General features: G+C 38.1%; 1 protein-coding gene and 1 long non-coding RNA gene across 3 annotated transcripts in view; one reads left to right on the top strand and one right to left on the bottom strand.

Annotated features, from left to right (window-relative positions):
- Positions 1–16,687, bottom strand: part of MCTP1 (multiple C2 and transmembrane domain containing 1) — a 374,168-nt gene that overhangs the window by 156,851 nt on the left and 200,630 nt on the right. For both annotated transcript variants that reach the window (XM_072416147.1, XM_072416146.1), the window contains one exon: positions 11,635–11,737. In XM_072416147.1, the coding sequence (XP_072272248.1) occupies positions 11,635–11,737 (103 nt within the window). The remainder of the gene's footprint in view (positions 1–11,634; positions 11,738–16,687) is intronic.
- LOC140334062 (uncharacterized) overlaps positions 9,572–16,687 on the top strand; it is a 420,558-nt gene continuing 413,442 nt past the window's right edge. The window contains exon 1 of the long non-coding RNA XR_011921474.1: positions 9,572–9,826. This is a non-coding gene — a long non-coding RNA (uncharacterized lncRNA). The remainder of the gene's footprint in view (positions 9,827–16,687) is intronic.

Raw genomic sequence — 16,687 nt, 5'->3', positions numbered from 1 at the left:
AATAATTTAAGAAAAAAAAAATTTTTTTTTTTTCCTCCCGAATTTTTGCTGTCGAATGCAGCAAAATTCGGTTCGGGTATACCCGAATTCGAACAGCCATATTCGGGTCGAATATAGGGACAACCCGAATTCGAACATCAACACTATTAAACAGTTCTTTGGGTTTACAATGTTGTCTGCTTCTTATATGTTGACTGCAATTAGAGTTATTGTAATAACACAGTAGCAATTCCAAATCAATCCTCTACTCCAGGGGTGGCCAAAGCGTTGATCGCGATCTACCAGTCAATCGCAAAGGCAACCCGAGTCGATCACCGAGCCCTGCCTTGCCCCCCCCCCGCTGTATACTAGCAGCTCGGCTGCTACTTCTATAGGAGTGCTGGGGATGTCTTTCTGTGAGTTAAGGCTCTGTGTAACGGTGGGGAGTGGGAAGGAAGGCAGAGAGGGGTGAGCAGTGCTGGGCGGTTTCTTGTGCAGCAGTTCTTTTTCTGGTGCAGCAAGTCATTCTCCAAAGGCAGGTTAACTGTAGCTTTCCTGTCACTATAGTTCTGTAGTGCAATGTCTGTGCAATGTTCTGCCATTCAATGTCTCATTAGCTTCAGTCACTTCTGTGTCATACTCAGTATATATATATATATATATATATATATATATAAAGATATGTTTAGCATTTTTATTGTTGATAGATCAACCCTATTCCTATAACCTGTCTTGGCCTTTCCTCTAAAACAAGTGTCTAATTTCCTTTTTCCAAGTTTTTGCTGAACCGTTTATGGTAGAATGGTAGCTAAGTACACTAAGCACACAAATAACCTACTCACTAACTAAGCACACAAATAACCTACTCACAGCTCAAATACAGTATAACTATATGATGATTAGAATAGAAGAAAGCCATGTTTAGCCTCCTACTGGTGAGCAGTCAGTGACCTTATTGAGGAGGTGCTAGGGGTTCCCATTGTCCTGGATCCGCTGACCCAATTACTTGGATTACCCATCCATGAGCTGTACAAACCTAGAAAACACTTGAACGCTAATATATTAAAAGTGGCGAGATGCCTCATTGCCATGAATTAGAAGTCGTCGCTCCCCTTCCTGAAGCATTCGGCCCTGATCAGTTGTATCAAAGACGTTCACCTTATAGAACAACTAACTGCCCAAGAACAGAATGTTCGCAGGAAGGGAGACAACTTCCCAATTAGGCTCTGGACCATTTTCACTGTTATTTTCTATCTTTCTTGACTTCATTTGTCTCTTCCCCCATGTATCTGTCTTTGTTATCTGTGAAGCATCACACTTCCTTTTATGTATACAGGGTTGCTGATGTATTTTATACTACTATGCTTGCAAAAAAGGGGGTGTCAATACGAAGAAAACTGACCCAAAACAATGTATCCAATATGCAACCTAGGAATGTCAAGGCACCAGTCAATGCAGATACATACGACTGGAACAGTTTGTGTATATTGTGTTCCCTGTAATTTTAATGTTTAGATTTTTGAGAAGACCTCCTATTCTCTCTAGTTGGATGGACTTTGGATTACGAAATCAAAATGTATTTTCATGAACAGCATTGACAATGTCTGTACTTTCCCCTGGATTAATGGGTATAATTGTGATACTAAAAAATATTTTTGTTACTTGTGTTTTTGTATTGTTCCTAAATGGCTATATATGTTAAATATGTTTTTTTTTTGTTTATTTGTTCAATAAAAATACATAAAACAAAAAGAATAGGAGAAAGGAGGTTTAGAGTTGAGGAAATGTTAGAAATCTTAGATGAGTATCTTCCAACAATAAGTAAAGAAATCTATAAAAACAAGACAGTTATGAAAGTGGGTCTGAAAAGGGATAACAAACAAATTAAAGGCAAAATAAAGAAGTTCCTAGACTTCCTTGGGCATGCCAGGAAAGAATGAACTCCCATGTACTTGTCATCCCAGCACAGACAGATCTTATTTGGTGGTACTCTGTGATGGAACATGAATAGGAGAGTAATTGTGAGTTTAGTTCTGATTTAACCTATCCACTAACATAAATGCTACCCCTGGGTAGAAAATGTGCCTGGTTCTGAACCGGGAACAGTAAAACCAAAAATATCAGTCTCAAACTGAAAACCTATGTGATACTATGTGATAGGAATCTTGACATACTTCAAGGAAAAACCTGTCCAAAGAAAGCCAGCAAGCTGCAATCTTTCTTATTCACTTGTGTGGAAAAAGAATGCAGATAAATTGTTCTGACTTTCTTGACGACGCTGGCTGCATGCTTGTTCCAGGACAGAAAATTAAAGGGCAGGAACAATGTAATTTGCATTTCTCTCAATTTTGTGTTTCTTTAGTATTTCTAGAACTGACAAGCAGGGATACACTGCAAAAAGGTGAAAAATAAACTTTCTTTTTTATTTTTACTTAAATGCTTGTCCTGCTTACCAAAAGAGAAAAAAAGAATGCTTTAGAACTGTATTTTGTACAAATAGGACATGACAGTCCATAGCAATGTACATACTCATCCTTATTTGCTAGCTAAGAGCTGATGAAATTGTGTTTTACAGTGTAAGTGGTTGAACATATTTAATCTCCGCTTCTATATATGCAGAGGTAATGTTTGATTTTCAGAACCTCGTGTTTGTGAAAAATAACAGCCAGTCTGCTTTGCAACAAGAAGCAGGGAGCAGGCAGAACCATATTAGAGGCTCTACGCCAACAGTTGTATATATGAATTAGTCCTATGACTTATTTAATCGGGCAACTAAATAAGATAGCTGAATGCATTTGATGACTTCTCCCCCCAGAGTTAATATTAAAATCTTACACCTTTAAAATAAACACTTTGCTACATAAACAAATACAGGGACACTGTGGAATTTACACCCATTTACAGAGCTCTTGAAAGTTAAATGGAGGTGATATAAAATATAAAGCGCACAGGGCTTGGCTAATAAGACATTATTGCTAACCATTTTGATCATACCAACTGCTGCATTACAGCGTGTCTGCAGCAATCAAGGAAAGTAAGATTCAAGGTTGTTATTTTTTTTATTTTTTTTTGCACTTAAATGCCAATTTTCTCATGCATTTCCAGCCTCACAGGCCTACAGAAAAGGTTGCAGTGACATTGTTTCAAAATCTCTGGGAAGTCATCAGAGATTTCTTTCAGAAACCAAAGAATAAGATAAAAAAATCAAGGTGAAGGTAATATTGTGACTAAAATCTTATCACTGAACAAAGAGGTCTAAAATGATCAGACTTAGGGCATTGTACAGATATGTAACCCATGGCAAGCAATCAGATTTTATCCTTCTGATGTTTTACAGCAATTAGCACATCAATGTTACCTTTTCTCCTTGCTTTACTGCAAAAAAGAAGAGGTGGGCTAGACAGGTAAAGAGGTATGGTATGTACATGGTGTTTTTACAAGTTTTCATTTACAGCTATCTTCTGTCTGAAACCTATGGATAATGAACGAACCAAGACTTTTTAACTTGACCACAAAGATAGAAAGGGAGAACCAAAAAGTTGATAAGAAATGATTTTAAAAGCAAGTATTTATCAACCAAGTCTTTTAAAAATTAGACCCCTCACATTATAAATCCTAATTTCAAGCTTAGAATGCAGTAGAAGTAGTGCTCGGCGTATCATGTTTTTGTTTGTATTAAAATGGAGATTTTTACATGGAATTGCTAGCTGTGAAACATTGATGCCCTTCTAGAATATGCAGAGTAGAAAGGACTGGATTTATAATGCTATATTTGACCTTAGTAGGGCCAGATTTTGTTACCTGTCAATCAGACTTCTAAAGTGGAAAGCAGAGAAACAGTTATAAAAATGTATATGTAATATTTTTTTATGAAATTGAACTAATTCCTTATTAAATATTTTAAAGTGATGCCACATCTGGACATATACATATGAATCTTTCATGGGACTTTTAAGGCATCAAAGTGTATACTTCATTGTTAAAATACCAACAAACATTATTATAATAATATGACACAATAACGGGATAACAACCATAATAAAAACAGCAATCACAGCCACATATCAATTATGTATGCAACTCCCATGGTCTTAAATAAATTCAATTTATACTTTGTCCGCTTCTTTAGGAAATTACAATGATAAGACCAGTATGATTCGGATTAAGGTGCGCCCTCTTGTCAACGTGCGCTCACACATGTAAAGAAAGTGACCCATCGAGCTGGATACTTCAATCAAATTATTGGGTGGGAAGCAAAATATTCTCCTATTTTATCCCAGCCAAGAACGCTGTAACATGAAATGAAGCAGCAAATGCAATATATATTATACTAAATGTATTTTTATAATATGATAAGGTTTGCTGGCGTTTTAACAATGTTGTGTACGCTTTTATGCTTTAAAAATTCCATGAATTATTGTTAAGATACATATCTACAAATTAGAAATTCAATTTATTGGGACCCTTATTGGATTTGTATTTACCGTATTTTTCGGACTATAAGACGCACTTTTTCTTCCCCAAAACTGGGGGGGAAAAGTGGGTGCGTCTTATACACCGAATACATGTTAAATATAACGGTAATTAAAAAAAATCATACTCACCCGATCCCGCGATCCTGTGGGCTTCTTCTTCTCCTCGCTCTCCTCCCGGCTGCAGCGCGTGTCCCCTCCTCCTCTGAGCGAGGAGAAGCCGGCACACGTGCCCTCGCGATCCGGTAAGCAGGCTGGATCAGCCTGCTTATGGGATCGCGGGGGTATGCATGTCGGCTTCTCCTCTCTCAGAGGAGGAGACACGCGCTGCAGCCAGGAGGAGAGCCAGGAGAAGCCGACACCCGTGCCCCCGCGATCTCATAAGCAGGCTGGATCAGCCTGCTTATGGGATCGCTGGGGTATGCATGTCGGCTTCTCCTCTCTCAGAGGAGGAGACGCGCTGCAGCCAGGAGGAGAGCCAGGAGAAGCCGACACCCGTGCCCCCGCGATCTCATAAGCAGGCTGAATCAGCCTGCTTACGGTATCGCGAGGGCACGGGTGTCGGCTTCTCCTGGCTCTCCTCCCGGCTGCAGCGCGTCTCCTCCTCTGAGAGAGGAGAAGCCGACACACGTGCCCTCGCGATCCGGTAACCAGGCTGGATCAGCCTGCTTATGGGATCGCTGGGGTATGCGTGTCGGCTTCTCCTCGCTCAGAGGAGGAGGGGACACGCGCTGCAGCCGGGAGGAGAGCCAGGAGAAGAAGAAGCCCACAGGATCGCGGGATCGGGTGAGTATGATTTTTTGGCACAGGGTGATCAGAAGGGGATACATTGTGTCAATGTATCCCCTTCTAATCACTCTGTGTCAATGTATCCCCTTCTGATCACTCTGTGTCAGAGTGATTAGAAGGGGATACATTGACACAGAGTGATTTTTTAGTATTTTGTTCAGAATCTTTTTTTTCTAGGTTTTTCTCCTTCAAAATTGGGTGCGTCTTATAGGCCGGAGCGTCTTATAGTCCGAAAAATACGGTATGTCTGTTTTCATTATAGATTTACATTTGCTTATTGCTTGGTAAAACCATTTGGCATATATAGAAATGGGATTTTGTATGTCCTTTGCATAATTAGTAAATTTACTGTGCCTGCAGTACCCTTATTGTTTTGTACCCTATTTTATTGTTTAGTATTATTTTTATGACTTCTTTATAGAATACATTGTCCTCTGATGCTAACCTCTACTCTAAAAAGGTAATGTTCACATCATTTTAATAGAAGAACATTGAGCCAGTTTGGAAGGAAGTCAAATGACCTGCTGCATGACATCCATACAAACATGAAAGCATGCAAATTTTAGGCATATAATATCCTTGGTGGGGCTTGAACAGAGGACCCCAGCACTACAAGCATGACTTAAATAATCAAGAATTACATTATATAATTGTTACTTTGTCTCTGTATATTTACCTGTAAGTGTATTTGTGTCACTTTTCATTTTAGGAGATTGTATATGAGTCACAAGGTAGTCAGACAAGGCAACAGATAGAAAAGGTACATTTCACTGGCTTTGAAGTCTGACAAGCCTAATTTGCGGACATCTCCTGAATGGATATAAAAGACTGCAATCAGACCTATTTTCTATAAGATTTCCTCCATTCAGTGGTCAGACAAGATGCTTTTACAAGCAGCACCTTGGGTGACATAGTTCAGGAGGAGAAACAGCAGCTTCACATGTTTTCTTTGTTTGTTTCAAGTTCACAATTATGACTCCTTTACTGGAAAACAGCGACGTTTGGATGAATCATTTTGTACTGTGTTTTTATCCTCAATAAATGACTTTAAAAAATAGCTAAATCGGCAGGTGGCTTTTAAAATGAGAACATGGCTAATTTCTCCATTTTGCCATAAATACCGACAGAACTTAGAGGAGTTTATTTGCTATACCCAAATACTTTTAGATCTAATACCCGAGTTAAAGTGATGAGTTCAAGATCTTTTCACAGATTTTTCCACTGAATTTTGAACGAGACAGACAAGGTCCCATCAATAAGTAGTGAGTATTAAAATAACCATAATTGAGTCAGGTCTGTGCAAGGTATATTTTGTCAGAAATGCTTTTGTGTTTAAACCATTAAAGGTTTCTGATTATTTTTAGCAAATATTTGTTTAATGTGTCTCCCTTTCCAAGACAGTATCAGCTAATACCAGGCATGATGGCTGGTTTCCTCATAGCTAGGGCACAGTGGAAGAGTGCCCCCAACCCCACACCATGATGATACTGGCTCACAGGGATCTTAGGATTAAGGTGAGTGGGTTCTTTGGCACCACCAAAGCCCAGAAGTGTTTCCTGGGAGGGGGGTTATGTGCAATATACATATCTTTAAGCATCTAATTAGATTACAGGGTGTGAAAACAAAAACATACACAATTAAAAATTAACTTTTATGACCCAAACAAAACTAATATGCAACTTCCAGGTTCCAGCTGTGTTTAGTGGTAAGTATAATTTAGTGCAGGGTTCCAAAAAGGTAAACAAGGTACACATTATCCTTCCTGCTTTAAGAAGCGTAATAGGAAACGTATTACAGGGAATTCCCAGGACAACGTTGTGATAAAATGTAAACAACAAATGTTCTGTTTCATCATATAGTCTAAAGCCCTTATTAGGCTGGCACTCTACTAATGACAGCAATGCACATAGCAATTTACATACCTATTCAGCAGCTAATCTGATATCTGGTATAGGTAGCGAGGCAACTTCCTTCTCCTCAATTCATAAGTGTTGCCAAACCCCAAATGTTGAAGAATATAGGAAATATAGAGGCACCTTTTGCTGCCTCTCTGGAACTATGTTCCCGACTACCATGGAGGGTTTTTAACTCATGATGCAAGCAGTTTTTTTAATTATTTCTTTCTACCAGCAAAGGACCTCAGTTGTACTCTCTTATAAGAGTACATATTCGGTATTCAGTACTCATTTGAAACCTCAAATTACGGTCTTAAGTCACCCCGAAGAAGCCCATAAGGCAAAACGTGTTGGAAAAATGAGACTTTATCTCACCCGAGATCCTTCATTTCTTCATCCCGAAAATTAGAATGGGACATTGTTTTTTTATACTACAGTAGTATATTTTGTATAGAAAAAGCCCTTCTTATCCCATGACAATTTAATGGGTAGGGCTCTGAACATATAAATTTTAGGTTGTATTTTGTTTTTGAATAAATAATTCAGTTATATTTTTTTACAATATATGTAATCTGTCAACAAAAAAACCTCAACTTTTCTCTTATTTTTTATTTTCCAAATATTTCCAAAATTTCCAAAAAAGCAGGGAACATCTAGAGTTATTTGCAATAATGTTTGCTAAAATACTGGCATAAATACTGTATCTATCTAGTTCTTTCGGCTAGAAATGCTTTCTCAATAAGGTTAGAGTTTCACGAGTTTCAGAGTCCAAGCAGTAACCAGGTCTTCTCCAGAGCCTCTAGTAGTGAGGATGTTGCACTGCTGGTTACTTCCAGGTTGCGGGCCTTGGGCACACCAGGGTAGGCAGGATGATAAATGGTATCAAATCAGTAGGAGGAAGAATTGACAAGGAAGGCCGGGGTCGAGACAGGCAGCAAGCACGGGAGGTCAGGTCACAAGTCAAGGATCACATACCAGGGATCGAGGAAATAGACATCGTGAAATAGAGGCCACTGCAGACACAGGGAACAAAGCAGACACTGGAAGCGACAGGATGCACAGGTGACACAGGGATAACCTGTGACTGAGCAACAAGGGGTTAACACAGAAGCTGGTCAGGGAGAGCATTGGAATTAGACAGCAGGTGTAGAGGAAATGCTCAGCAGAGCTAGGGGGCTCGGCACTAGTGTAGACACAGTGAACAAACACTGAGTGCTGTATCTGAGCTAGCTTAATAGCCATGGATGATTAAAAGGCAATTTCCTGATTGGCAGGCGGGATAGGTGAAACTGATAAAACTTGGGAGAACAGGTGCGCCCAAGGTCAAAACTGATCGCATGCGCAGGAAAGAGGCGTCTGCACGTTAACGAGGAAGAGGTAAGTTTAACAAGTACTTAGTGTGTATAAATTGCATGTATGGTTAAAATATTTTATTAGGGAAGAATTGACTCCACCATTTTAATTCTTTTCATTGCTGTCCATGTCTCCCTTAAGTATATTCACCCACTCTATTAGCCTTGGTCTTTTGGATCCTAAAAGAGCAAAATAACCCTTCCAAAGGTCACATTTTTAAAAATGCCTCTCCTTACATAAAAAAAAATGTTAATAGATGGGGTGAATATTACATACTTTATACATATGCATGTTCATACATAGATCATCTTATTTTTGTTCACATTTACACTTATTAGTCTCCAAGGTTCACTGCAATACTCAGTGATAATTATAAACAAAGCAAAATCGTTGAATGATTCACTGGTATATATGACTTGTGCTTTCATGTTTTATTGGCATACATATTATTGCAGTATTTTTGTTCATCTTTCTAATATTCTTGTCAAGCAAGATCAGTTAGTGGCAGGGATGTGTAGTTAATATTTGCACAGCTTTTTTCCCTGTCCCAATCTCATTTAAAGATATCCAACCAGCAACATTTTCTACACTATACAGTTAACACCACTGTAAATTTCCAGCTTTAAAGGTAAATAGAGTATAGGCTCAGTTTATCTTGCAGGTATGACATGTATTGCTGGAGGTTCTGAAATACCATAAGACAACAAAAGTAGTCTGTTAATTTGTTGTCAAAAATATAATGAATCCACACACGGTATCACCATGTTTTAGCACCTAGAACTGGTATGTGATATACTGCTATTACGGTATTTCTAGTAATAAATAAATATGTTGTTTACATACATCTTATTCAAAAAGAACCTTAGTCTAAACAAAAATGCTAACACCATTGCATTTTGTAAGTGTTTTGTTTCCACAATCAGTTCTGGACAGAAACCCCAGAATTCTCAGGATCAACTTCCAGGTTTGGCAAGTATCGTGTTAAATTACCTGTATACTAAAGCTGCGTACACACCTGCAATTTTTCTCGTTGGAAAGGATCTTTCACTGTTCCTTTCCAACGAGAAAAGACTGCAGGATGCATGAACGATGCTGTACATACAGCACCGTTCATGCTCTATGGAGAGGGGAGGGGGAGAGCGACGGAGCGGCACCCTGCTGCGCGCTCTCCCCTTCCCTTTCATTAGGATCGGTCGTCGTCCATCGTCCATGGATCCGCCAGGACGGTCGTCGGACGATGGACGACGACCGACTGTACACACGGCAGATTTTCGCCCGATAATTGGCCGATACCGATTATCGGGCGAGAAAAATTTGCCGTGTGTACGCAGCTTAAGGGTTTTTGATTGGTTGTGTTAACAACAGAAATTGTTTTATTATATATATGTTAGTTTTTAACTTTACTACTTACTTTACTTTAAAAATGAGACACATATATTCACACATATATTCACAAATACATATCATTCAACCTTTGTTCCCACTTTGAGTCCTTGGATAAAAAGGTTAAGGAACCCTTGGTATAACCTATTACTTCTATATTTAAAATAAGACCCCACAACTTTGCATTACCATCTCTATGTATGTAAGATTAGCAGAAACTATATAATACTAACCTCAGCTGTCCTAATATGAAGGGATTTGTGCGTTTTTAATTTTGTAACTGTCTACACTGAACAGCATCCAACTTACTAACAAAATACAGCATTTAACTTGCTAATAAAAATAGGTCTCATATTGTTTCTATGTCAGTCTCATTGGCATTCAACACTTCTTGGATGTTAGCATCTCAGGCTGTGGATCCACCTTCAGACCCCCATTTACTGCTGGATCCTGTACTGACCTAAGGCTCAGTTGACTGAATGATAGTGAAAGTATCAGAAGTAAGAACATGTATGTGACACTCCTGGTATGCCAAATGCCAATGAGACTGACAGTTTTTAATCACCTGATAAAATCACTTTACCACCATACCAGCATAGAAGAAGTGCTTTCTGAGCTGTCCATAGTGCTGATCATGTACGTTCAAATACATGCTATGCATTAATACATAAAAATACAAAACAGTATGCTGTGATTACTATGCTTATTATGGCACAGACTTAATTTTGTGCAGGCTCCCTGCAGTGATGACAGGACCAGGATTTTATCATTGCTGCTTCATAGGAAGCCACCATCCACCGCAGGCTCCACAGCACACTTCAGGGTGAAGAGAGATCATCTTCAGCCAATCGGAAGGCCACTGATGACATTGCATGTCTCTTTTGTCAGTTAGCACTACCTCTGGTGATTTTTTTTTTCAGTTTAGGTCCGTTTTAACCTATATACCAAACTACTGAAACCTTGAAGCAGTAGTAGGTTATACTTTTTACACCTAATTGCATTTTGTGTGAGAGGCTTCCTAATGTCTATGAATCAAGGCCCATTTCCACTAGAGTGTTGAACTAAGGCACGGCAATGCACAAGACATGCGCTGGTGTGCTGGGTTGTCATTATTTTTAATTCGCACTTCAAATACACCTTACCAAGGCACTCCAGCACATCATGAAGCAATGGGTCGCAAAGCACTGCTGTGCTGTACCCTGTGCTTTTAAAAGCATGTCATGAACAACATTTAAAATAAACAGGCTGCCTAACATAACTCCTAGTAACACACTTGTGTTTTTAAAAAAACATTGCACAGCCATAGTGGGAATGGGCCATAACTACAAATATAGCAAGTGTCTTAAAGAAGGATTTATTCAGCAATTGTTTGAGTGTTACCTGCTGCTTTATTTGTAAACGATTCCTGCAGTTAGTGCTTCCTTTCAGAGTTGGAATGCACATGAAAAATCTGCTGCTTATGCAGGAGATTTTGTTGGAGGACATCCTTTTATGTTTCAAATAGCCTTAAATTACTAGATACCTTTTTAAATAGAAATGTTTAATTAAGTAGTTGGCAGGAACAAAGATAAACATGAGAAGCAGCAACAATAGACATTTTAAAGGATCCATATTTGTGTTGGTATGGTTACAAGTTACATGGATAGATGACCATATCATGTCTCTCGTTATTTCTTCTGGTCAATGTTGACTTATCATCAAGTGAATCATTTGAAAAATATTGTAATTCATATAAATAGCTGTCTTATTTGTTCATGACTTACAATGTGAACACTTTTTTCCACTCCGGGTTAAGGTTCTTGTACACAGTGTGAGTCATCAGTCTGTCATTGTTCAACTCAACTACACAAAATGGGTCACTTTTACCTGCAGAGAGCAAGAAAAAAAGAGAGAAAATGAATTGGTGAGTTAATTGTCATGACCAATACACTACAACTAAAAATAGCACTGAAATCAAAACAGCTTCAAGGCTTTCTCAGTAAAGTGTGTACGTGTATTAAAAATACAAAATTATAGTAATTATTACAAACACACATTGGTACACAAAATTAAAATGTAATTAATTCTAAAAAAAGAACACATAACCTTCAGAAGATCAGACTTTCCATTAGATAACTTACGAGGCAACTGTAATTATCTTGAGCTCCAAGCAAAAAGAAAGGATTGTATAGGATACTTACAGCCTCCAGTAGATTTGAGGTAGGCTGTTTCAGCTTAGAGCACTAACTGTATTTTACCAGAAACCCTAATGGTACCTGAATCGGCCCCTATTTACCAGCACACAAGTACTTAGGCTGGCTTCACATCAATTTGTTGCATTAAAGCATGTACCACAGTACACACAATACATACAAACTACATTGTGATGCCCTTTATATTTATTGGCACCCCAATACCCTAAAACAACACACCTGTTTTGCACAACACAACAATGAAGAGTAATGCACTACTGTGTTTTATGGTGCACTGTGCTAAAAAAATGGTGAGGAGCACTTTGCACCACATCAGACTGCTAAATTGTGAATAGGACTTGGGTTATGTCCAGTCAGATGAAGGTAGTAACAGAGCATTAGGCTGCATACACACAATCAATTTTGGCACTATAAACAATTTTTCGTGATTGTCTCCAGCAACAACAACAAAAAAATTAAAGATGAATGAGCACTGTACACACAGCACCATTCAGTTGTGGAGAGGGGAGATCGGAGAATGATCAAGTGGCACCCCACTGTGCTTTTCTCTATTGACTTGTATAGCGGGCGTCCAGGGATCTGTCAGGTACAAGTATCATCTCTGTCTATGGATCAAGTCTATGAAGGCAGCAAACTGCACCTGGATGCTACATAAAAAATGAATGGTATTTCTGCCAAATATAATGAACATACCAACCAATCAAAAAAGACAACACACTGGCTTCTTGATTGGTTGTAGAGTCTGCGTGGGGAGCCTGGCTAGTAAGGGAGGTGTGTGTGCAGAAAGTCAGGAGTAGATTATAAGGTCAAAGCCAGACTTCCACACATATAATGGAATTTTTATTTTTCATGATTTGCAAGCTGACATGGGCAGCACCACTAAGACAACACATACTAAAACCTGACTTAAAACTACCAAAAAACATGGTTTGCTTTAATGTTTATTACCAGTAAATGTGTAATGTGATGGGGGAAAAATTGGTTTATCTTTTTGCATACTAGGGTCAAAATATTAAAATTATTAATTTATCAACTAATCAGATTATATTTATGTATAGATAACACAATGATGATCTATTAATATAGCAGGGAATCTGACATTGACTGAAAAAAAATGCTATGCTATTGAAAACACACAAGCTTGAAAGATTTTTCATTTGAGAATATTTTCTAATAGACCCCTATGACTTGTAACTACCTGAAGAAACTCAAACATACATATGTTACCTTAAGTCGTTGTTACAGTTTTACTATTCACTTTGTTTTTTTTTCTCTGTTTTAAAGCACATAACTGGCAGTAAACTTTCAGTTTTCAGATGTTTTCATTTCTCCATTTATATTTACTTACCCAATGCAGTTATTGTTTAAGGTTACAAGCAACTCATTGCTATTTGTCTTTCCAATTCTTCTTGCCATGTTTGAGTGTTTGGAGAGAAAGATCTTACACTGCATAGAAGGTCAAAAGCAATTATTTATGTATATCCTCCTAACACGTCTACACTACAAGACAGAGGTGAGTCAGTTGCTCCCTAATGCCTTCTACAGGGTCCCATATTTAATGTTCACCTAATCCTATTGATGATCACACACACTAAACACACAAAAAACAATGAATTAGGCAATCCTACAATCCACAATTCTAAATACTGTCAACTAATGCCCCTTTATGAAAACTTACAGGCAAATGCACAGATCTCATCCATGACTTTCCAATCCCAGAAATCATTTTTATTGCAAAAAAACATAATAAAAAAACAAACAAAAAAACAAACAAAAACATCTAACTTATTGCAACTAAATTTCCTTTGATTCCATTTTTATAAACTAGTCCCACTGAGTGAATTATTCCACTAAAAGTATTCCTATTTTACTGAACAAGAGGGGCTATAAAGGATGCATATTATAAACATTTTTCCTCTCTAATATCTCTATAATGTGAAAGGATGTAGTAATACAATTGCTTTTGCTGGAAATAAGTACCGGCACTATTTTGCACCGCAGGTGCTACATTGATTCTGTATGATTTGTTGAAATCAGTTTTATTACAGAATGTCATTTCCTCTAAGTTGCTTTAAAATGTGCCTTTTTACCGGATTCCCTCTGTACATACATTATTACTTAGTAACCATTCAAGCATAGCTCCCAATTTCATCAATCAATGGCAACATGGCTCTTTAGATGAGGATAAGTCTGTAATTTTAGCTTTTGTACCAAAGTGTCCAGGGCCTTTTGGTTATTCGGAGGCACCATCGTTCCCTCAAACCCATTGGAGCTGAAACATCAATTATTAAAAGGGAAGATTGAAGTGCTCTGTCTTTAGTTAAATCTTTTTTGGGTAGTTTGAAATGCTAGGTTTTGACAATAATAGCAACTTCTTTTTTCCTCTCTGTGCAGTTTACCATCTGTTTGATTGGTAGAAAAGAAGCTTGCCCTGCTGTGTTTATTGACTCCTCGATGGGTAATTTAAAAATAAAGTGCAGCATTGCTTTGTACATCTGTAGGGGTGCATTGCTGTGGTTCCACCATATTAATGCCAAATCACAGAACTAAATCATGCCCTCATGGCCCTGGAAAACTGCTAGCCTGCTGCACACAATTTGACATTAGCAGCTACACGGCATGAAAGCTGTCGTTACATTCAGGGACGAGGGATATGAAAGTTATTGAAATCTGCAACTTGGCTCCATTAAGATAATATCTAGCACACTCTGCAATTGTATTTTGTCAGTTGTTCAATATGTTACTGATGCAATTTGCGGAGCACATTGGGATGTGCAATCGATTATACATCTCCATTTGCAGAAGGTTTGAACCCTTTGATTTGTGGAGGAGGGAGAGCCGCTGAAATGAAACAGTTTTATAAAATGGTGACAGTGGGGGGCAACCATGAATAAAGCAAAATCTAATATTAAATTGGAAATCTGTATAGTTGCTTAGTCTACACTCATTTATTTTGTTTACTAAATGTCATTTGCTTCTAAACTCATTAAGCCCACTGTTAACTCACACTCTGCGGGAAGCTTTGTTAAAAGATGGTAAGCTGTAAGGTACTTTGAGAATCTCTTTGCTTCTCAAAGGGTTACTTTTCCAGCTATGCATGAAAGATCTATACTGTGATTTTGAGACAGGTAATATGCTTGCAAATATTACCTTCCAAAATATACATGTAAAAGGATAGTTATATTTGTAAGCTCCACCTCTCATTTATATTAGAACATAATATAATAAAAATCCTCTAATCTTCCATTTCTTAAAGTTGTTTTCAATTATAGGAAAAAAAAAACAACAAATAGGGTTTTTTTGACCAAGCCCAGCATGATCAATTGTTGTATTTTTTGCTTTTCCAAATAAATGGGTCCAGCAAATACAGAATGTACTGAATAACAGAAACTTAGGGCCAAAGAAGCTCATGCTCAGTCTGTGGCCTGGGACTGTATGCTGCCCTTTGATACGTTTGGGTGGCCCTCCCCCTGAAGATATTAGTCTGCATTTTCCATACATAAGTGTGGGAAAAACATTCTTTATACCAAGTGTTTTTCTTCTTTTTACACTATCCTATTTATTTTTGTGCTGACACCAAAGTGCCCCCGGAGGAAATTTACGCAAAAATAGAGAAAACATGCCAACTCCTTGCAAGTCGTGTGCTGAGATTCGAAACTGGGAACTAGCGCTGCAAAGGTCAGGGTGCTAGCACATACCATTAGTAAGGTGTCATATTGCTGCCCCTAGTCCTAACAATGGGCCTGGTTTATTAAAGCTCTCCAAGGCTTGAGAGGATACACTTTCATTGGTTAAGCTGGGAGATCCAGCAAACCTGGAATGTATTTCCTAAAAGTAATTTGCGATTTGTTAGCAAATGTTTTCAATCCTGGACAAGATTCATTCCAGGTTTGCTGGATCACCCAGGTTCCCTGATGAAAGTGTATCTTCTCCAGCCTTGAAGAACTTTTATAATAAATTAGGCCCAATGAGAGAAAGCTGTAAATATTACCATATTGAGATTCTAATGCAAATAAACAGTCATGTGAAAAAGTACACCTCACGGATTATATATACATAGGCAAATAATGTACTTATAAATACATAGGTAAATGTTTGATCTTTATTCTAAATTGACATAGTGTCTTCTCAAACTAAATTAAAAAAAATATAAAACAAAAAGCAAATTTGCCAACAAATGTCACTGCACTTGCAAGGGCCAAACTGCCAGAACAGCTGTAAAGATTTCCCCCAAAACTTTTACCGTATTTTTCGCCGTATAAGACGCTCCGGCATATAAGACGCACCCAATTTTAAAGGAGGAAAATCTAGGAAAAAAAGATTCTGAACCAAATACTGTACTATTTCCCTTCTGATCACTCATGTGCCATTCATACCGTATTCCCCTTCTGATCACTCTGTGCCATTCAAATTCCCCTTCTGATCACCCTGTGCCAATTTAAATTCCCCTTCTGATCACTCTGTCCCAATTTAAATTCCCCTTCTGATCACTCTGTGCCAATTTAAATTCGCCTTCTGATCACCCTGTGCCAATTTAAATCCCCCTTCTGATCACCCTATGCCAATTTAAATTCCCCTTCTGATCACCCTGTGCCAAATTAAAATTCCCCTTCTGATCACCCTG

Source organism: Pyxicephalus adspersus, chromosome 6, assembly GCF_032062135.1.
Source record: "Pyxicephalus adspersus chromosome 6, UCB_Pads_2.0, whole genome shotgun sequence".
Lineage (NCBI taxonomy): Eukaryota > Metazoa > Chordata > Amphibia > Anura > Pyxicephalidae > Pyxicephalus > Pyxicephalus adspersus.
Note: the sequence above shows the minus strand (reverse complement) of the source record. Positions and strands in the feature narration are given on the sequence as shown.